The 24105-nt window shown below is 38.1% G+C and overlaps 1 protein-coding gene across 1 annotated transcript; it reads right to left on the bottom strand.

Annotated features, from left to right (window-relative positions):
* Positions 1–1398: 1398 nt before the first annotated feature.
* Positions 1399–20350, bottom strand: adnp2b (ADNP homeobox 2b). The gene is made up of 4 exons (XM_066715865.1): positions 20096–20350; positions 8098–8215; positions 6934–7029; positions 1399–6702 (listed from the first exon to the last, which is right to left on the bottom strand). The coding sequence occupies exons 2-4, from the start codon at positions 8203–8205 to the stop codon at positions 3787–3789; spliced, it is 3120 nt and encodes a 1039-aa protein (XP_066571962.1). The 5' UTR covers positions 8206–8215; positions 20096–20350; the 3' UTR covers positions 1399–3786.
* Between the last annotated feature and the right edge of the window lie 3755 nt (positions 20351–24105).

The following is a 24105-nucleotide window of genomic DNA, read 5'->3' on the forward strand; positions in this document are numbered from 1 at the left end:
TCTTCCCAATTGTCACCGTAGCATACAGAACAGTCTTGTGAAGTGCTTGGATTATTGTTATCACATCCCCACTTAGACCAGTCTTGGCCATAAAAACTTGTAACTCTTGTAAAGCTGCCACTGGCCTCTTGGTAGTCTCTCTGATCAGTCTCCTTCGTGCTCAGTCATCCAGTTGGGAGGGATGGTCTGATCGAGGCAGGGTCTTGGTGATGCCATACACCTTCCACTTCTTAATAATTAGCTTCATCATGCTCCAAAGGATATTCAAGGCCTTGGATCCTTTTTTTATAAAGTGGCGAAAAAAACTAAACTATTTTAATGTATTTTAATTTCAGGCTGGAAGGGTACAAAATGTGAAAATCTTGTAGGGGTGCAGACCTTCTATAGGCACTGTATATTAATACAAATCAAAACCTTCGTAACAGCTCCAGTTTTATCTGTCAGGGACAACAGTCATTTGTTGAGCAAGGCCAGGAGACAGGCATACAGATTTGTATGGATATAAAATACTATATTGGCTTGTTTTGGCCTTCATAATCTGGTTAACATTGAGTGTGGTTATTTTGTATTCTTTACTCAGAGAGTCAAAGTAATAGATGTAACATACATATATTATTTGTATTATTGTGGTTGGTGAGGATTTCAATTAAGATGTTTAGAAAAAATGTATGGTAGTCAAACATATATATATATATATATTTGTTTTAGCTGTAGATGCCTGGATTTAAGCAGTAATATGTGACAGTAATGAAATGCACAGTATGATACAAGAAACACAAATGCTATGAAATATTAAAATGTATGGTTATGGTTTGAAGAAGCTTAACTGGTCTTCAAAATGTGTTGCACTGCTTTATTATGCTATAGTATACTGGTCTCCTACTCTAGTGTTGGAGCTCTAATCCTTCAAATTTATATATGCTTTCAGTAATGTGCCCACCAAAGAAAGAAAAAAGGAATAATACATTGTTAGGATTACGGAATTCATAGCTTGGTTAGAATGAAAACTAGAAGACCTTTAAGATGTCCAGAACGAGGATTGGAGACCCTTGCTTGTTCATGCATGTCAGTACACTTCAAAATTGATGCCACAATCATTTTTGTGCTGGGTTTCAGGACTACCACTTATTTATATTCATTTAGGGAACTATATTTTATTTGGTAAAGAACTACACTGAATCTTATTGAGGTTTTGGGTCATCCCGTTTATATACGTACATCTAGTTTTGCAGCTGGCCCCATTTAGAGAGGTAAGAATCAGAAAAACACTTCTGTATATATTTCTCGATAAAAATTCATCCAAATACATCTGTGCAGAGACGTAAAACAAACCTCTTTCCAAAATGGCCGAGTCAAATTACAATTAGAACCAACAGAACAATTTGAATTTAATACAAATGCTGATTAATATTTTTATTTTTTATATATAATTGCAACACAATGCTATGAATGAGACTGACACAAACATAATTTTAAACATTGAGACGTAAACCAGAAATTATCCATGTTCTGATTTCAGTGTGCAACATTGAAGTTTACCATAGAAACTGGTCTTCAAATGATCAGCTTATTAGAATATATAATATATATATAAAAAAATCCTAAACAAATTACTTTACAAGTACAAACTAGTACTATAAAAGGCAAAAGAGAAAGAATAACGCTGACCTAAAATTTCTCACATTTCAATCTCTACGAATGAACAGTTCTTCCAAAGGGAAATGGAGGGTTATTAAACATGGGGTTCCTGGAACAGTTTATTTTTTTAAACTTTAATAAGAGCGGCAACATATGCTTTTTAAAAATCAAATTAACTTTCACTATCTATAAACTAGGGTGTAATTTACTTAAATATTATGGTACTACAATTAATACCATATCAGTTTCTAATAACTGCATTTAAAAAAAAAAAAAAAAAAAAGACTGTGCATTCTTAAAGCAACATGTATTTTCTTAAACACTGCAATATACATGGACCAAAAAACCAAACCAAAAGACAACACATAAGCGATAAGGCCTTCATGGTTGGGGAGGGGACAAGGGGAAGATGTGGCACAGATGCATCTAAAGGCAGCATGCTTTTTCCTCTGCTCTCTCCAAGACTACTGTGGGATTTCAAACCTACAAAACTATTTTTTGGTCAAAGAATGCTGAGGAAGTTGCAGAGATGATGTCACAACAAACAGTTGAGAAGTTTGAGAGGGTAATTAAAAAAAAAAAACTTGGAGCAACCAATTGACGTTGTTCAGCTGACTTCAGGTCACTTTTCCCTCTCAACCCGATGCATTTACACCATATACAGGTGTAAAGTGGTACTGTAGGGCACCATTTAAAAAGCAGCACCTACTGCCCCCTAGTGAAAATCCTCTTAATATATTTGAGCTTTTAGATCCCAGACACAGAGTAAAATAAAATGACTACACAGAGTGATAAACATTTGAAATAGACAATTATTCAACAAAAGGACTGACATTTGGCTTTGGTCCACTAGTGTAATGTGTAATGCATCTTATATTCAAACCCACTCATGCTACATGTAAATGAATTAACATTAAAAAGCACTGGAATTGAAACTGGGTTTTAAAGATGCTGAAAAAGACAGCAGTGATTTCAAGCTTTCTCCATTGAAGATCTAATGACAGGGAAGACCTGCTAAATAAAGTTTACAAATATTGAACACACAGAGACTTCTGGAAAGGGAATTTAAAAATGCTTCCCCCCACACACATTTCTTTACCCTACTGTATTACAAGTTCCAATGTAGTTTGAATCCAGGATAAAGCATCATTATAACTAATACTGCTTTTAAGAAGCAAATAGGTAAAATGACAACAAATAAAAACTTTTCTATACTGAAAAGTGTTTTAGTTTTGTTTTTTTTAAAGTCACTGCAGACCTTTATTACATATATTAACAGCAGCGATGGTGCCATCACTTAGGATAAATGTGCACATGATTCCAAAAGTCTTATTAATTGTATTGTTACTATAATTACACAAGACTGAAAATAGTTGCTTAAATAAATCATAGGGCATTTTAGTTTCATTTCTCAAATTAAATAAAAAGAAGACCCACAGATGAACATAAAGATTTTAAATGTCACAATATAAATAGTGTTAAAAAAAAAAAAAAAACTTAATAAGCTTTTTGCAGTTTTAAATATTAACCTTTTTGTGAAAACAATTATATAAAAAAAATCTGTATAAATGGTGACAAACAAACAAATACAAAGGAATAGGCCATTACAAGTAGACCATTAAATGCGAGACATATTTCCCAATGTCAGCCATTCAATTATTAAGAAACAAAAAAAATGCGGAGAACAACTTAATTATCTCTTTTTTGTTGTATGTACTATAGCACAATTGTGACTAACAAGCCATTATTTTAAGAAAGTTCTACCTGTGAAGGGCAAACTTAACTCAAGACTAACACCATTTATGCATATCTGAAATTTACAGAAGGTTTTAAATGAACACAACACACAATGATTTACAGAGTATTCCTCAATACTATTATTTTGTCTTTACTTAGCTGAATGAGACTTTGATGTCTCAGCCGTTTTATTCTGCTAGAAAGCATAACCATGAAGTCTAAAAAAAAACTACTGTAAAATGTAACAGTCCCACGTCTGTCAATACTGTTCCTTGTTGATTTATTTATATACATTTTTCTCTCAGCACCGTGATTTTTCAGTGCATCTGCTTTGATGACGAGATTATCTCGGCATATTTGCTTTGGGTAAATTGGTTGCTGTACACCAAGTGAGAAATAAAAAATAAGGATCTAGGATGTCTTTTTTTCATTTTTTTGAGAAGCCTTCTGAACCACAGATTCTTCTGCAACTTGTGCTGCAATGACAAGGTCATGTTTCACCTTCTTAAGCGCAGCCATATTAAATCCTAATAAGACTGCTGCCTTATTCTTTTGGAGGGCTTTCATACATCTAGAACGCCTGGAGCCAAAGTGGCAGGCTACGTCAGTCTTATTGAACCACAGGCGAGACGCTAGTGTTTCGGCTTCTTTCTTGGATAGGTAGGGCTTTTTGTTGAAATATTTGGTGAGGAAATCCTTTCGTTCCTCAAAAGAACGCATTTCGAGGCCTGCAGGATCCAGAACCAATGGGAAAGCAGGCTCGCTTTGGGGAGCCACTTTTGGGGTGCTTTCTACAGTGTCAATCTTCCGCCGTTTCGCTGCCAAGGCTTCCCTCTCCCTCTTGTTTGCTTCCACCGCTTCCCTCACAGCCAGTTCCAGCCTCAGTTTACTCTGAAGCTGTGGGTTGTCTTCCTGGGAGCTGGACGGCACCTGCTTTGTGGTTTCTTGTTCCATGGAGTAAAGGACTACCTTCTGGAGACCTCCATTCATTGTAATCATTGTCTGAACGCTGGAGTCAGGGTTCATCATTCTCTCCAGGTCTTTGGCAGTCTTGGGAGCACACCTGCAGCGCTGCACATGAACAGAGATGGCTTTGGGTGTGGTTTTGCCAGTGTACACACCACAACAGTATATGCACTTGAAAGCAGGAGTCTTCAGAATTGCATGGATTGTGGGCATGATGTGGTGCTTTACCTTTAAATGCAGTTCATAATCATCTACGCTCTGTAGCTTTTCTGGGCAAAAGGGACAGTCAGTGCAGTGATTTTTTAAAGGGATCTGGCAGATTCCCCGTTTGGGCACTGGAAACATCTTGATGTAAATCAGGTCAAGAGTGCCAGTCACCAGGGCCAGATTTAACTCACTTAACTTGTTTCCTAACATCTCTTTAGGCGCAGATGTGGTAATGTCAAAGTAGGGGAACAAGAGCTCCCCTTGGTCACTGGAATAAAGTCGGTATTCATTTTTCAGGAATTCACAGTTCGCAGTCTGTGAGGGACTGTGCTCCACATTGGTATGATCTATGAGTTGTTTGATGGAGTAGAACATTGCTGGACAGTATAAGCAGTTAAGTCCATGCAACAAGTGCTCAAAAAAACCATTTGCTGAAAGCTGGATGTTACAGAGCAGGCATCGGATGGATTTGTCTTTCACCCTCCTCAGAAATGGTGCACGGACAGCTATTCCTTTTGGCGTACTGCTGCGCTTGGTAGAAGGCTGCTTATGAGCCACCTCTATGTGTACTTGGTACACATTAGAGGGAAAGAGCTCATTACAAACAGGACATGTTATCCACTTCTTGGCTTCCTTGGATGCAGAGTTCAGTGCCGGCTGGGCAGGGGGCTTAATTGGCTGCGACTGTAAAGCTGCACTAGGCTGAGTCACTGGTACAGATGCTGTATTGAGGGTTTGGGTGCCACCAGACTGAACAGGCATGGTGACCTGCACAGGTGCCAGCGTGTAGGTAGGCAAGCCATTGACTTTGTTGCCCGTGGGTATCAGCTGACTGATTACAGATTGAGAGGAAAGCATAGCACCTTTTGCGGAATTGTTGCCCGACCCTCCCTGGTTCAAAGGTAGTCTCTGTGTGACCAAAAGGGGCTGAGAGCCTGGTACACGCACCCCCAACTTATTTTGGACACTAACCGGAAGACCAGATGGTAGGAGAGTCAGACGCTGCTGCTGCTGCTGCTGCTGCTGCTGCTGCTGCTGCTGCTGCTGCTGCTGCTGCTGCTGCACTGGGACACCGACAGAAACTGGCAGTTGTTTGGAAGCAGTGTCTGTAATGCTTGCCAGTGTCGTACTCACAGGCCCCTTCCGTAAACCCCCGACAGTAGCCTGCAACACAGATGCTGCAGCACTGCCTCGAGGCGGCATGCTGGCCGATACTCCTCTGGGAGGCTGAGAGTTCTGTAGAGTTGCGACTGCTGAGCCGGGTGGCAGTAAGCCCTTCGCCTCTGCGCTGGCCAGCTGCACAAGAGCGGAGGCTGGCGGCGGGAGATAAGCATGGCTGCTCCCAGCAGTGCAGACCAGAGTTCCGGTGCCGTTTGGAGATCCATGAACCACTGGCACAGATCCCACTGCACCACGAACTGCAGGAACCACCGTGCTTGAAAGGGAAGTTGTTGAACTTCCCTCAGGAGATGGTCCTGCCAACCCCTGAGGGAGATTCTGCATGTACTGGGGCACTTGCTTATCACTGGTCCCAGGCACCAAGGGTAATTTTACAATATGTTGTTGGACTTTGGCCTTCGGTGCAAGGAGCCTCTGCTGATGGAAGCGTTTACCATACTTTGATTGTTCATACATTAAGGCTTTTAAATTGATCTCCAGTTCCTTGTGCTTGTCTGAGGTCAGGATGTGATAGAGTAGATGCTCTGAGCTGTCAGCTGGTAAGCTGCACATTTTGCAGTAAAATTTTAGGGTGTGTGGGCCGCCGTTCCTCATTTCGCTTTCAGTCCGTTGGCCAAAATAACGATTCAGAAAGGATGTGTAGTGACTCAGTAAAATGTGTTTTTTCATGCAGTAATACAGTGAGTCCTGGTAGGGGCATTGTCGACACGAGAACCTCTCTGATGAGATGGGAGCAGCTTCCGTTGCAAGTTGCTGGGAGGCAGCCAAGTTCTTCCTTTGCATGCTGTGGAAGATCTTGAAGTGCTGGTTGATGACCTTAGGGTGGGCGACGAATGGGCAGGCAGGGCAGCCGGACAAAGCTTCCAGGTCCTGCTCCTCTTCATGGCAGCGCTGCACATGGCCCCTGTAGGAGTAAAGGGTCCTTGCAGAAAACTTGCACAGGCTGCAGCAGAACAAGTTGGTCCGGTATCTTGGCTGAAACGCAAAAATACTGAATCAATAATGATGCTTGACTCCAAAAATCTACTATTTAACAGAGAATACAATAATTAACATTCAGTGTTCCCATCCACTCCACCTCACACTGCCTCAATGGTACGCATCAAAATTTCCAAATTACCAACATGGCTGAAAAGACATGGGATGACTGATAAGCCAACATTTTCCACACACATGTAAATATTTCAATTTAAAATGATAGCTTACCTTTTTCTTCCTTCTGCCATTGTGGTCAGCTTCTGAAAGATCCGTCCATTCTGTATTATTGAAATACTTATCACCAGCATCAAAGCTTTGGAGTTCCTGATTGAAAAATAAAGCATAAGAAATGGTTAAGAAATAAGCAGTCTGTGCCATATTGTAAGCACTGTCTTCCACTGATATTGAAGTATGAAGTTAAGTGACAGTCTTTAATTTAAAATGGTGACGACAAGGTAAACAGTATCAAATCCATTAGATTTCCAGTGCATGAACAAAGTCGACATGACATCTTGAGAGCGTAAGCAAGGTTTTGCAGATTGAAGAATTAACTATGAACTATGTTTAGGGAAACATTTCAAGGAAGCCGTGTGATAAGGGTAATACATTTCTCCAACATTTATTTAAATGTTGTATTTGTCAAACTAAATACAACTTAACTACGTCCTCATACAACATTGCCAGATCAAAATGTGCTCGGCAGTGACTGTAGTCACAATTAAAGTTATGACAAAGTTGTCTTTTCACATTTTAGTGATTTTAGATCCCTTCCACTCTACCAAGAAACCATTTCAGAACATAGAATACCTGCTACAGATCTGTCCATATGATAAACCCTGGTATTTTTTTAACCGTGTTGCTGCCCCTTTAATTAAATTGTTTTCTTCATGTAAACTGCCTCTTAACCACATCAAGTAAGGTAGTGACCCCTCCCCCATTTCCTCTCCAGTGATTGGCTAGCAGTTACATCATTACCACCACAGCAAATCGGAACCCTTTAGCTGCTTCACATCAACACATTCGTATCTGTACAGCCATCTCACATTCAATTGAGATGAATTATTGGCAAGAAAAGGATGGTAAAGGATAGAGCTAATGCAAGGCTCTATCTATCTTGGGTTATAAATTGTATAATTGTATAAAAGATGACAAGATATATATTTATTTAAACAAATCTCAACAAATACAACTAAAGGGTTCAAATACTAGAGGTGTTATTTTGTTTGACAAATCATTGAATGGATGGGGAATACAGAATGCAGGTATAACACAGAAAACATCCTAAATTAAACTGTCAAGCAAACAAATTCCCTTTCCTAATAAACACTTGAAGGTACACTGCAGATGAATTGTATAAATAACCAATTTGAAATTAAAGTAATATTTACTCACCCCCAGAAGGTCTTTACAATCCTGAAGGCCAATGTCCAACAAAATATTTTTTACCCGCTTTCTAGATTTTCTTATTTTTTCCAGATTAAGTACAGGAAGCTGATACATTGTCTCCAACCTATGAAAAGAAATAAGGATTGTTAAAGCCTGAATTAAGCTTTCATCAGTCCATCAGTTTTAACTACAGAACTGAACCTTTATTATACAGTGCAAGTATAACACCTTGGAATAGGCCAATTAAACAGGCTTACGCAACCAGAAAATCATATACTTAACGAGTTAGTAGCATGATTCCCAGGAAAATAGTAATATAGGCCTACATCATCTTGTGTTTCTGTAATTAACATTCCAATAAAATGTAGAATCAGCAAAAGTTTCATTTAGTCAAATTTAATATGCAATACCTGTCCTACTTTACTATTGTGTTTCCTCTAAACATTAGTTTTTCCCCCCTTCATCACAACTTTAACAATTAAAATGTACTGTAAGCTAGAATTTTAGTGTTGCATAATTTATTTCTAATAAAGCATCTTCTGAAACAATTCCTGAAAAGGATTTCCTTTTGATTATCATTGTTTATACCAGAATCTTGAATATCATTTCCAATGGGATACCAATGTCATCTTTGATAATTTACAGTTTTTCCTACAGCTTATATGTGTAATAAAGTTAGTTTACTGGACATCCGTCTCCCTGAAGCTAAGGCAGCCACAACATTAAAACCACTACTTCACTCTTCCAGGTCTGGAACAGATGAGGATAATGCCTTGTTTCTTGACGTACATTCGAAGTGTTAAGCCATTATTACAACGTCTAACTGGACGAAGTTGCTTAAATCCTGAGGCATATTCTCCTCACATCCGTTTACCTTGCCTATAAACTACTAGTGCTTTCATTTCAATCACCACCCCTAATTAATCTAATTTGAAATCTAAAAGATCTTAATGGCAAGTTACGGCATGCCAGTAACTGAAACTGAAATCTAAAGAACTGCTGAGGAAGCTATTCATGCACAATGCCTTAAAATAAACCGGGGAATACTCTGGATGAAAGTTTGGGACTTTTACTATAAGAGGGGGTTTTAGAAACAAACTGATTTTCTGATGAGAACTTATTGGGGCATAAAAAAACATTTAACCGTTTGCCAATGAGGGCATTTGGGGTATGTATGAAATAAAATCAATTTAAATTATACAAAACAATCCAAAGAATTCAGACTTTTTAAACTTCCTAAATTGGAGAGCACTGCTGTTATACTATTTTCCATGAGTTAACCTGATAAGCACACAGTACCACTAGGAGACACCCAATATGCTCTTTTGATGTGTTGATACTGAAGAAGCAGGTTACACCTTTGAAAGCCCAAAAGAAGGTGAAAAGGAAACCATTACAGAGCTATGAAGGAATAATTATATTCATCAAAGGTCCTCACACGTTGATGTGTACACAATTAATATCTAGGTTCAAACACTGCTCTCAAAAGTTAATAAAATCTCAACATGCCCATACAAAGGGAAGCTTTTTTTCCCTTTTTTTATATATATATAAAAAAATAATAATAATATAATATATGGTTTATTGTTGCTTTTTACATGTCTATCAAAATTATTGCTAAAAATGTATAATAATCCCAAACACTTCACTTATTTGGAGTTTATTCCAATTTCAAACAGCCACCTTATAACACAAATCAAACTATTGCGTTTTCACCTAATGTTATATATATATATATATATATATATATATATATATATATATATATTATTTTTATTTTTTTTATTTATCCAGAAGATGACGACTTCGGTAAGTGTTAACTGAGGTTTTCCCCATTCCTAAAGCAATGTCAAAAACCAACCCAAAATCCATACTGCAAATCAACAGAGATCAGACCAAAAGGTCACAAACTGAAAGAAAGAGCCTGCAGTCTGAAGACTGGGAACTACAGGACCTTCTTTCCACAAACATCTGCTGGAATACAGTAAGAACATTCTGCAAATTGTCAATTGCTCCCACTATCCAAGTATTCCCAAAGCATGCCAAAAAATACAGAATTCTAACAGTTACAGTCTCAGATTACATTCCTTAATTTTGTATAGGAATACTGTCAAGAGCCTTTATTTTATATGGATAGTGGATTTCAATGCCACAAACGTGTTACGAATGTTGAAGGCTACTATACCAATTTCAGAAATATATAAATATGAACTTTATACATTTTATCAGCAGCAGCAGCCGCCTTTATCGGACCACTGCTAGACAAAGTCCTCCCCGAGACGTTTCCATTTGTTTCAATGTTTTCCAGGTCATGCCAGCAAAGCCTCCCGTTGGCATGTCGGACTTAACACTCTACTGTGTGGAGCTGCTGTGGTGGAGCGTCTGTACGGCATGGACTGAATCCCAAGCGGGGAGCTCCGACCACAGCAGCTACACTACGTGATAATTCTCTGATGGTTGCACAATTCTCTATGCAAAGTTTTCCAGGAATACAACTCACTCGTATTTCAAGCGATTACTTTATATTTGGAATTACTCAATTTTTTGAGTTTTAACAAAGCTATTTTAACAAAACATAGGCTAAAAAGGTGTACAGCACTAATACAAACAATACTCAATTAAATGTAATCCCTGCAATGGTTTATGCCAGCTGGGAAAAACAACCAACTGATCCAAAATATAAGCCTAAATAAAGTCCACAAATAAAATGAACAAATTGTGAAAACAGCATAAATCAATCAAGAAATTCAGTGATAAAATTGTTTTGCTTAATACCCTTCCTTCCCTTTCTTGTTTTTAGTCAGTGCAGTCTTGACTATAATAAACTGCTGACACAATATAGGCCTATTGATTAGCTAAATTGTTGCATTGCCTCAGCCATAGATCCAACATTCCTAGTAAAGATCACTATAGAAAGATAAAATGACCCAAATAAGAAATGTTTACAGTTATTTACCAGTGAACTTAAACTGGGATTTATTCACAAAGTACTCTGCTGTTTGGACTAGCATACTACAAAGTTTTATTTTCTTGTTTTGTTTGTTTTTAATTCTTCAGGGGCCGGTTGCATAAAAATATTAGGGATGCGACAGAGCTGACAAAAAGCTGCATCCATCGAATGCAGATTTTAAAGCATTAAATCCGTCTAATGCGGAATGCGGATGTAGCATATTTCATTGTAGGTTGAGGGGCATTTTGTACTTGGTCGGACAAGTGATTGATACCCATTGAAATAAACCGCCCACATATCTTTAGAAGGGCTCTTATATTTTGTAAGTCACCCTGGACAAGGGTGTCTGCAAAGGGTGCTCCGATCAGGATTTTTGGGGCCGATCACCAATTACCGATCACTGGAAGCAGTATCGGCCGATACCGAACGCCAATCCCGAACACGGGGTCTATTTGAAGCCTTCTATTCATCATGTAGCATTATTTATTTATTTAACTATTCTTAACAACGATGTATATTAAGTATTAAATGAATAAATTATGAAGTATCATGAATTGACAACTGTTTATTGACATGTGCAGGAAACGTGCAACATATTCCACTCCCTCTCTTAGAGACGCAACTTATACCACAGCGTGACTAACCTTTAAATGTCTGATGAGGTTGGTGGTATTTAAATGTTTTTGGTGCATTCCGCCTCGTGGGATTTCCTTGGCACACACTTTGCTAATTGCAAATTTATTGTCTTTTTCAGACACCTGGTAGAACTGCCAGACTGCTGAATATAGCCATTTAAGATGCACGTAGAAAAATCTTACGAGTTTTGCATAATCTGATCGGCCTTTATAGAGACCACCGATCAAACTATTTAAAACGATTATCGGCCGATAATGATCGGCAGCCGATCGATCAGAGCACCCTTAGTGTCTGCTAAGAAATAAAAAAATTATAAAAATAATAATCAGGATAGAAACGTATCACAATAGGATAAAGGTGATCACTCGTAACTTGATTTCCAGTGACCCTTCCCTCGAAGGGGAGAAGTGGACCCAAACCATGTAAAGAAAATGCCCCCACAGCATGAGAGCCTCCGGACCCCCTCACTGTAGGGGTCAAGCAGTCAGGCCTGTACCGTTCTCTTGTCACACATGCACTCGCCCACTTGTCAAGAATATGGTGAAGGATGACTCATCTGACCAGATCATTTTTTTCCACATCTTTGTAGACCAGTGCCTATGTCAATAACAAAAACCACTCTCAGTCACGAGTTTCTCTTGTTTTTCCTTACAGATCGCAGTAATGCAATGAGCATCACGGTCATCGAGGTCACTGAGGTCAACTGGGCCTACTCTGCATTTTTAAACATGCCACACAGCATGATAGGATGTTAATTGCTTAATTGTATCATGTAGTACACCTGTTTGGAGGCATCTGCAATCTTATGTTCCTGCACTCATTTATTCAGGTTTGTCCTTTAAATTGTCACCCATCTGTGTGTATATATATTGCTCAATTCCTGTAATAAAAGAATCAGATAAAATCAAGAAGTGACACGAGTTAGATAGGTGACCTCGACAAATTCAGTGACTAAACTCTAGCTTGGCACATCACTGACTTGACTCGAGCCTTTACTGCTAAATGACTCGAGTCCCAGTTTTAGTGACTTGGTTACAACTCTGCATTAAGCCACATTTTTTTTGTTTTTGTGTTCACAGTTTTCTACATTAAGTGTTTTTGACTCTCGTGCTTTTGGCGAATACAAGTTGAATCTCATAAAAACTAAAATCTCACAAAAATAATAATTTTGATTGAAGAATCAATTAAAATCTTGTCTAACCAACTGATACGCTGACAATGAAAAGAGGCAAGGAAAGCTTCTCGGACAGTACCTAACAATTTACAACTTGTGTGACACCTACTCGGTAAACATCTTGGGGGGGGGGGAAGGGATTTTCAACAATTCAATACAATTTCTAAGCATACCTATTTCAAAAGCTGTGTTGCAACATGCACATGTTTTAATAAATCATTGTTACCATGGTTTAATTTGAAATTTTAAAGCTATCCGCTTTTACTGTTATACAAAAAAAAAAAAAGTTAACGGATGTTGGAGGTTAAAGACCTAGCTTACAGATGAGGAAGGGCTATCGCTCGAAATGATCTACACAGAATTTAAATAAAATGATTGGTTATAGATTTTTTTATTTTACCAGTATTTAAATAGCACTAGTAGTTTATTTATAATGTATTTTATTAATGCATTACGTATCTGTAATGTATTTAAACCTATTAAAATCGGGTAGACCAACGCTACATGAGGACAAGTTTAGTTAACTTCTCCCCCGGCCTCAGCCCCAGGCCAGCACTCTGTATTGGTGCAGGGCCAAAAATTCACAGACTGGTTCAGGGTCGGCTCAATAAAAAAAAGTGCTTGCATTATATTCTAAGAACTAGCAACAGACTGAACATTGTCACTGAACATCACTGTTTTAGAGAAGTGTCTGACATGTTTGTTTTTTCTTAGTGTCTTAGAATTCCCTGAATACTTTGCATGATTGACTAAATAAGACCACTCTAAGGGAGAGACTGTTAAATGCAAAGGTTTTCATCGAGTGTCTATAGTTAGTATGGCTTATAGTAAGACGACTTCATTGAGTTCAGGTATCCTACAGCTGGCTGCGCCGGCTTCTGTCTGACATCACACAAATCTCATCAAAAAAACCTCTCGAACCCTGCAGTAATCGATGTCATTTAACTGACTGACATTAATTTGTATTATGTGGGATTTAACATCCCCCTTTTCAGATTAAATTTCTTTCTTCTTTGGTGATTCCAGATTAATAATCATTCAGGTTATAGCTTTATTATACATCAGATTTACATGGTTTGTTAAATTGATATTATTTAGTAAAGCTCTGACCACATATCTTGAATTCTATAGCATTGACAATGTATGGCTTCATTGTGCGATATATTGCTGTTCGCCTCCACTAACAAGGGTGCAGCAGTAGTTATAGTTGCAATTTTCATTCAGATTAACATGTCCCTCTTGATCTTTGCATCTTCTCTGTTTTGTAGTAACAGTTGGCCTCACGCAGCAACTTTCCAGAGCTGTGCTGGGCTGGGCTGTGGTAAAACTGTACATTTCTGCAGGTGGGTCTCAGTGACATCACGCAGCAGCCCTCGAATAATGTTCATCTCTGCAGAACTGGGCAAAACTGCACAAGACTCTGAAAATCTGCGTTACGACAACGTGACCTTAGTCTATGTTCATGCAATCACCCACAGGGTCCAATTTACCTGCCTTGGCTGTGACACTGTCCAGGTTCGAACCACAATTTCTGAACTACAGTGTTCATTCACTCCGTAATCCATGTAGAGATTTTTACTAATCAAGTAATTTTGTACATATATGGTTTTAGTTTGGAACTTTTCATTTTTGTTTTTAATTTAAATTAATACTAAATATGGAACTATCAACTGTGAATTGGCTTGGCTCACTACTTAAGGCACCAAACTACCATGGTACAGATGTAGACTGCAAAGATTACTTATTTGGGAGGTAAAAGAGCCTGAAGGTGCCTCTGTGCCAATTTCTGTGGCATAGATTCTCTCCACTTAAAACTTTAGATGTTCAATGTTGACATCCTTGCAGAATCTTCAAACTCCTATAATAGTTAAAAAATGCACAATCATCTTGAATACCATTTCAACTAATTGCACACGTTCCATCACCATTTCCATTGGCTGTTGATTCAGGCTGGAACTCCATGTCCTTAGATGCATTTCACCCATTTTTAAATTCAAGTGACTAGCTATGTTCCTTTTTTGTTTTTAAATTAAGGAAAATAGCTTCTGGAAGAATCCTAAACTGAATTAACTTACTTTTGATTGAGAATATTAATTGAATTTTTTGTAAACAATTTTGGATAAAACCGTTATTTCCTTGTATTTAGCTTTGTTTCTACAAATGTATGACACACCTATCCTCCTGTACTGATGATAACCACTTCTTAAGGCAGAAATCCTTTATTCATAAGGGACTGGTGGTATTATTTGGCTTGGAAAAATCTGCTTACAGCAGTTTTTACATTTAGTAAATTCCATAACACAAAGGAAATGTAAAGAAAATGTGTTGTATTATGTGATGAATTTGAATAAATATCATCCAAATGTCATGTCAATTTTGGATAGTTGCAATAGGCTCATTTCCAAATAACACAAATAAAATACTTGCCAATACTATGTCATACTGTGCTGGGAAAAGTTATAGTACTCAATACATTTATTTTTGCACACCTTTATATGAATAAGCTCAAGAACAGGATTTCCATAATTGCTGAAGTGCTTTCAATGTAATTCATATAAATTATATATAATTGTTTTCAAAATCTTCCCTTCGATATTTGATGGATTGGTTTAATATTTCCATAAAGAATTAAGCACATCTGGATTTTAACATTTTGCCAACCTGCAAACCGCTTAGAAGAGAGAGCATCTAATGGAAGAAAACATTTACAAAAACAATTGTGTACCCAGGAATTAGCATTGTTAAACAACTAATTATTTTACTATACAGTAATAACGGTCTGTTCAATACATTTTACTTGCCTCTGAATAAATAGAAACATGTAGCAATTCAAAATACAAAATGCATGAATTTAGGGGTTGCTCTACTTTAAAAGAAAACAGTTATGCCCATTTGGTTTTCATCCACCTTCCCTTAGTGATGTTCAGACAACTGTGCACCATATTTTGTGAACTCTTGGCCTGAGTCGACAACCAGGTAGAATCATGTGGGATTCAAGACCAGATCATTCTCATTTGTTGTAACTAAGTTCAGGCAGAAGCCTCTCGGGATCCCAATCTATTCAATTTTTGTGATTCAGAAAATTAGCAGATGACCTCCGAGGCAGCAACCATTTTGTGCTCATTGCCATATTACGTTCACAATTCACAGAACGCCAAACAAATGTTTCTGATGTGCCACAAAATCATGCCTCCCACATGCACCTTTTGGTAGCAGTTCTACGGTGTCATACAGCAGCTCTTCTGGAAAATTGAAATCTCCAGCCAGTGTTCCAGAACTTTCAGCTGTACACATAGGAATAGATGGAAAGAAACTTGATACCGTTGTTCTTTTAATACATGAGGTAGTCTAAAATACAGTATGTACCTTGTTATATTTTTTAGTTTTATGCTATTCATCCAGATGTCTGACCCAAGATAAAAGTGTCAGCAAAATTATTAAAATAATTAAATTTAAATTAAAACTACAATCACGGCACATTTGTGCAGGTCCACAGTTTAAACCCACCAAGCTACCTAATTAACCATCCCATAATAGTCAGAAAGCGGTTTCTGTTATGCTAAGTTTAGAATGTTTTGTATCCCTCAGCGCCGCTAACAGATCATGGCGGGGGAAATAGTGTTAGGGTCCGTTCGCCACATAAGCTGTGTATTACTTAGAACTCAAACTATGAGATTTGTAAACCATGGGTTTATACGCTGGACAAAATCTTTCGGCATGCTTCGGTTTCCATGGTTGTGGTTCCCATGGCAACAGGGCTGCAATTTCATCGAGTGTGCACAGTACTGGCCAACAAACAAACCCGTTTTCTTCCAAACTGAAATCGTAGATCTATTCTGGAATGGCCAAAACCCGATTAGATTCTAGGCCAATATGCTGTGCAAACAAACTAATGGCAGCCATTTTGACATTTTGCTGCTTATGCCGCATCACGTTTCTTTTGTCTCGTGTTCACAATTCAGGCTAAACAAGGGAGAAAAAAAAAAAAAAAGTCTTCAGAACTGAAAAGTAAAATGTACTCCATTAGGTTCAGACCAATACCCGATTAGATTCTGGGCCTACTCAACCTGTAAACAAACTGCAACCATTTTGAAATTGCAACTTCTACCACATCTTTATATTGTTTATCACCAATGAAATATCTATTTCTTTCTAATTTTGTATCACATTTGCTACACTTGTTGGTCAAAAGCCCTTAGCATAGGTCTGGTACCGTTATTGTTGTAATATCAACAGGGTTGGAATACTGTATTGTGTGTAGACATTCTGGGCCAATTTGAACTGGAAACAAACATGGCCGTCATTCTGATTTTTAATCTACTCTGCTTCCCCAAAGACATTAAATGACTATTATTATTATCATTTATTAGCAGACGCCCTTATCCAGGGCGACTTACATAATATAAGCACAATACAAAGTGCAAAATACAATAAGACTCATATTCTTGCAGCACATTTCTGCCGTTGAGTGCAGATCAGCAAAGGTCTGCTTAGAATTGTGAAGATGCACATTTTTAGAGGGTTTCTGCATGTTGTCACTTGGCTCCACCCTAAACAATCTGAGAAATGTCTGCACTACCCAGCACATCATAAGGAAGTTCCTGCAGGAGGCGATCTATAATTGTGAACCAATGAGCAATCACAGAACACCTAGTGGAAATTATGACAATAAGAACAATCTTCACAGAGGTAAATCAAATCATGAAATTAGTTAAACAAGTAAAATGCAGAGAACTTGAAGTAAGGGGATGTCGGATACAGCAGATGTTAATCAAAAGCACAGACAGACAACCTAGAAAAGGTAAAAATAGGTTAGCGGTTTAAAAATGATCTTCCACCACTTATGTGATGATGATTTTGTCTGCATAATTTAAGAATTACAGGCTCAGCCTTATAATGGTAATTCAGTTGTACCTATTTGGCAATGGCTAATGCAATTGTGATATCTACAGGTTACAATCATTCCACTGCTGCTGCAGTATGAGGTTTGGGGAACACAAATGCTTTTTACAAAAAGCTGCCCATGACGTCACAGTCAGGAGCCATATGCAGCCAACACAACCAGTTCTAGGATACAGAAACAACCTAGATGCTCAACTCCATTTTCACTTTAGTCATGCTGGTGGCAAAGGATCCCAGGATAGAGAAAGAACTCAATGCAAGTGATTGAAGCAATGTGCAGTTTACTCATTATGGTTTTTTTTTTTAACATTAAAGGGGGTTTATTTTTCAAGCCCCCAGAACATATATATAACAATTTTAATAGTTTTCAAAAATAAAATATTGATAAAAAATAATGATTTTGGATTGATTCTGTGCATGCTCCACAAGATGTAATTTTTTTGAGCACAGTACATTGGTCATAGTTTGGCAAGACTGTTTTGTCAAAGACGCCTTAGGTATATGTGAAAATAATAATACAATAAGCATGTATTTTTTAAACATTGCAAAATAATTTTATTATTCTTATTGTTATTGTGTCCATCTTCAACTACAATACAAACTATAGATACATTCTTGATTGGTCTCACATTTAAATTCTGTCCCATCAGTGGGGGATCCTCCTTGTGTGAAGTGCTTTTCTTGAATTTATTTGTTAAAACAAGCTAAACTAAATTATCAGTTATCCCCAGAATGAACTAGGAATGTTTAAACTGACAACAGGACACTTAATTTAGTCTGCTTTATAATTTACATGACTTGCAGTACATGTTATTTTTAACTCTTGAAAACAAAATCAGGAGTATATCTCATATTATTGCTTTATGAATAGACTATAAATAGTATTTATAGTCCTAAATATTATTGCCGATTCATTCTGGAAGGGCATGATGCTGAATCTATCAATCAGAATGTTTGATGGACTAAGTGATTAGATAATCGTTTTTAGTGTATTCATGAATGACTATGACTTCATATGTTTGTGTTTAGTACAGGAAAAACAAATCTGTGTAAAATACTATATATTACTGTGTAAAATCAATGTGAAACTAAGTGTAGAAATAGTGCTGCAATTGAGAACAGTTGCCATTTACATTAAAATCTTAATAAAAAGTTATCTTCGCAAAGGTAACCAAATAGGGGTGTAGGTCAAAGTTTTGATTTGATCTAGGCCTTGGTAAAAAAAAAAAAAAAAAGACCAGTATTTTAACAAAGGATAAAAAAAAGTGTAGAATCGTTTACCAAGAATAAAATAAATAAGATGGGTATCAATATATACAATTAAGCCCGTTATACAAATCGATTTGCCAGTATGGATCCACAGTGTTCTGGAAACAATATGCACTTGACATCACAGCAACACTACCTATGCAGGTTCTGCACAAAGTCATTTTCACGTTGGCCCATCAGTAACACTAAGGACATGCCATGCACCTGTTGTCTGACACAAAGACTATATATTTGCAGGTGACCTCATTTAAAATAACATACAAGGTGACAACAGCCTAATGACTTCCCTTCGTTGTCTGTACTGTACCCAAACTCTTATGATCCCCATGGTTTTACAAAGCATTGTTCACGAATCCATTTCGATCCATTGAATCACAAATGATACATTTTATCAAAATACAATGAACCACAACGTTCAAATGATAGGTCGAACTGAAAAATCCGGAAAACATGTACTCACTTTTCTTATTAGATTAGTATTTTAAGCAGCCAAAATTCGTCATCGCGAATCTGACAAATATGCTTATTTATTCATGTATAGATTTGTTTGTCTTTAGGCTGTAAAATAAAACAAGACATAAGGAATATAAAACCTTAGATCTACGTTACAAAAAGTTAGGGAACTTTCCATACCTGTAAATTAATTGAAAGGTGCATTAATAAAAGCATGCTTTCTGGCATTAGCAGTGGCACAGAACTTGACACTTCACTTTTGACTCGGCAGTACGACGCGCTGCATCCAACTTCATTTTCATAAAACGGATCAAATCAGCATCACACGCCGAACAGTCAGGGTTTACAATAAATAAGATGTGATATATGCATGCAGTCACCCTTTGATTTCTGCTGAAGTGATGCTTTTCCAAAATAACGCTTCAATGGGGACATGTTTATTATAATGCCAGCACAGCTGTCCCATGTAGGCATCTGGCTACATATCCACCGCCTTCACAGACTAACAATATTGTAAATATTAGATGCAAAGTGCCGAACTATCTCAGATAAGCGGAGCAGTAGGAGGGTTGTTTCTTTTCTCTCTGCCGTTGTAGCCGAACAAGTAATCTTGTAGCTACCTTGTCGTCCTGGAAGAGGGAGCTCTCGCCTCCGCCGTCTGCTCTGCCTCCTCGCAAAGCACAAACCACACGCGTCGCTCCGGTGTCACTGCAGCTCAGGAACAAACCGCTGCTCTGGGAACAACGACGGGCCCTGCTGCTCCTCACAACATCCACGCACTCGCTAATGGCAATAAATAATACGGACTTATTTCGTTTATTCGCCACTGAGGTTTTTTGTGCCGCATCACCCTCCTCCTGAAAGGAAAAATGGCGCTCGTGTAATACCAGGAAGTGACGTTTTCTCCCCGATTTGCATATCCACAAGCTGACCAATGGGAGAATGGTGACCCTAATATTAAACAACATTCATGCTCTCGACGGGCCTGGAATAGTTAGTGTTGCCCCCATGATTCCCAACAATAAACAGCTTCTAGTGTGTCCCTGTTACTCTTCATTTCCCCCCTTGATTGGGTTGTTAATTAGTGTCAATTGGGCCACTCTCGTGAGACTTGGGCAGGAATGGCAGTGGGCGTGTCTAGGGGTCACATGGTGCACTTTAAGCGCAGAGAGCCCAGCTGTTTGGAATCTGGGCCAAGAGGAAGGTTCATGGACGATTTTGCTGTTACATCATCCCTTGCCATTCATCCCTGGCCAATAAGGTGAGGCCATCAAATGCAATCTTGTTGACTGGAAATTATAATGGAACAAAAATGGATAAAGGCAAGGAGCATTTAGTTGGAATATGTAAAACATGGGCAAACATTAAAAAAACACAATATATAGATACAGTGATGTGGTATTATCTCTCTACTGCATCTTGTTTCTTTGTCACAGAAACCACATATTTTCAAGGAGGAACTGTAGGTCTATAGGCAAGTCATTGGTGAGGAGGAGACGGATAGGACAACACAAAGGTGATCCACTGAGAGGTGTTCAAAAAGATTTAAAAACCCCAAAAGTATTTGTCGATAAAATGTTTGTGTGCATCTTACCAAAACCAGGATTTTTTTTTTTTTAAATCAGTGTTTGATCAGTGATTAGAATTTAATTCCAATGCCATGTGGCCATGCCGTTATCAGCATGTGAATTGGAAAGGTTACAGAATGTATCTAATATGTTTTCACCAGTCAAACCACCATACCAGCAAAATGTGTCCAATGAACCTAGCAGCTAATATAAGGGTGATATGTCATGTGCAGAAATTGCACTGTAACTGCCCATATTTGTTTTCCAGGAGCTGCTGTAAATGGCAAAATCATACTCATCGAATTTTGGTAATTTCAATTTATTGCAACATGGAAACAAATGTTTTTAGAATATCAAGAGGCAGGATGAAGCAATTGGTATCAACTGCTAAATGTAAATACCTTGATGTAACAATGTCCGCACTTCAGATGGATGATTCAGAATGAAATGTAAGATTTATTTATTTAAGTAAGAATGCTTTCCAGAAGTTCTCCAAAATGTCAGATTGAAACAATCACATTTCAGCCAATTAACCATGTAAGGTTAATAGTATTAATTAATCTTTATTTTTAACATAATGAAGGTTTCCAAACATTTGATTGTCCCATGTAAGAATATTACTTTAAAATCAGAAATTGGGTATTATTAATGTATTAATCCAAGGTGAATTAGTTTATATTATGCAGTAATTTTCACTGGTCCATTTTTCAGATTACACATAATAAAAAAAAAGTTTATGTATGTTTTTATTTATAATATAAATTATGTTTATATTTTTGCATGTGTTGTATATTATTTTTGATTAAGGTTATATATACTGAACAAAAATATAAACACAACATGTAAAGTGTTGGTCCCATGTTTCATGAGTTTAAATAAAAGATCTCAGACATTTTCCATATGTACAAAAAGCTTATTTCTCTCATATTTTGTGCACAAATATGTTTACATCCCTGTTAGTGAACATTTCTCCTTGATAAGCCATCCACGTGACAGGTGTGGCATATCAAGAAGCTGATTAAACTTCATGATCATTACACAGGTGCACCTAGTGCTGGGGAGAATGAAAGGCCACTCCACACTCTGTGCAGTTGTGTCATTGAAGAAGTGTGTAAGACTGGAAAACCGTCTGGAAGTTCTTACAAGGTAATGCATTGCAGAAAGAATGATAATTTAGTTCACTATCGTACCAGGTGCAGCCGTGTGCTTCTGAGTAAGCCTGTTAATCAAGCAAGTTGGCTTACTACGAAGGAGCTACAAGGACAAACTCTTATATAAGTGGCATCAAAGGGCCTGCATCCAATACTAAGTGATGATGTAATGCTATGCGCATGGAAATCGAGAATGTATGTAATTAACTGAAGCGTTATATGCAGATGCTGGTTTTATCACTTCATCAGGATACTGTGTTTGTTTAACCTCCTGATAGGTGCAAACCTTCTAAGATTCACCAATCTTTTTCTTCTATAAACCTGCTTGTAACCCTTTGTTCACAGAAACTGGCTGGATGGGTAGTCTCCTATGAATGAATGAAGACTCCTGAGTGGATCAGCGCAGTGACTTCTTCCTTGCCTGACTCTCAAACTCTTCAGTCACACAACACAATGCCACAGATGTCTCAAGTTTTGAGGGAGCGTGCAATTGGCATGCTGACTGTAGGAATGTCCACCAGAGCTGTTGCCAGAGAATCTGTACACAATTCCTGGCAGCTGAAAATATTCCAGTTTTTCCATGGCCTGCATACTCACCAGACATGTCACCCATTGAGCATGTCTGGGAAGCTCCAGATCGACATGGAGGACAACGTGTTCTAATTCCCGCCAATAACCAGTAACTTCACACAGCCATTGAAGTGGAGTAGGACAACATTCTGCAGGCCACAATCCACAGCCTGATCTTCTCTATGTGAAGGAGATGTCGCGCTGCAAGAGGCAAATGGTGGTCACACCAGATAATTACTGGCTTTCAGACCCACGCCCATACCTTTTCTTTAAGGTATTTGTATCCAACAGATGCATATCTGCATTCCCAGTCATGTGAAATCCATAGATTAGGGCCTAATTAATTAATTTAAATTGCCTAATTTCCTGATTTGAACTGTAAAATCTTTTAAATTGTTGCATGTTTTGTTTATCTTTTTGTTCAGTGTACACTCACCTAAAGGATTATTAGGAACACCTGTTCAATTTCTCATTAATGCAATTATCTAACCAACCAATCACATGGCAGTTGCTTCAATGCATTTAGGGGTGTGGTCCTGGTCAAGACAATCTCCTGAACTCCAAACTGAATGTCTGAATGGGAAAGAAAGGTGATTTAAGCAATTTTGAGCGTGGCATGGTTGTTGGTGCCAGACGGGCCGGTCTGAGTATTTCACAATCTGCTCAGTTACTGGGATTTTCACGCACAACCATTTCTAGGGTTTACAAAGAATGGTGTGAAAAGGGAAAAACATCCAGTATGCGGCAGTCCTGTGGGCGAAAATGCCTTGTTGATGCTAGAGCTCAGAGGACAATGGGCCGACTGATTCAAGCTGATAGAAGAGCAACTTTGACTGAAATAAGCACTCGTTACAACCGAGGTATGCAGCAAAGCATTTGTGAAGCCACAACACGTACAACCTTGAGGCGGATGGGCTACAACAGCAGAAGACCCCACCGGGTACCACTCATCTCCACTACAAATAGGAAAAAGAGGCTACAATTTGCACAAGCTCACCAAAATTGGACAGTTGAAGACTTGAAAAATGTTGCCTGGTCTGATGAGTCTCGATTTCTGTTGAGACATTCAGATGGTAGAGTCAGAATTTGGCATAAACAGAATGAGAACATGGATCCATCATGCCTTGTTACCACTGTGCAGGCTGGTGGTGGTGGTGTAATGGTGTGGGGGATGTTTTCTTGGCACACTTTAGGCCCCTTAGTGCCAATTGGGCATCGTTTAAATGCCACGGCCTACCTGAGCATTGTTTCTGACCATGTCCATCCCTTTATGACCACCATGTACCCATCCTCTGATGGCTACTTCCAGCAGGATAATGCACCATGTCATTTCAAATTGGT

The sequence above is a fragment of the Amia ocellicauda genome, chromosome 10 (genome assembly GCF_036373705.1).
Source record: "Amia ocellicauda isolate fAmiCal2 chromosome 10, fAmiCal2.hap1, whole genome shotgun sequence".
NCBI lineage: Eukaryota > Metazoa > Chordata > Actinopteri > Amiiformes > Amiidae > Amia > Amia ocellicauda.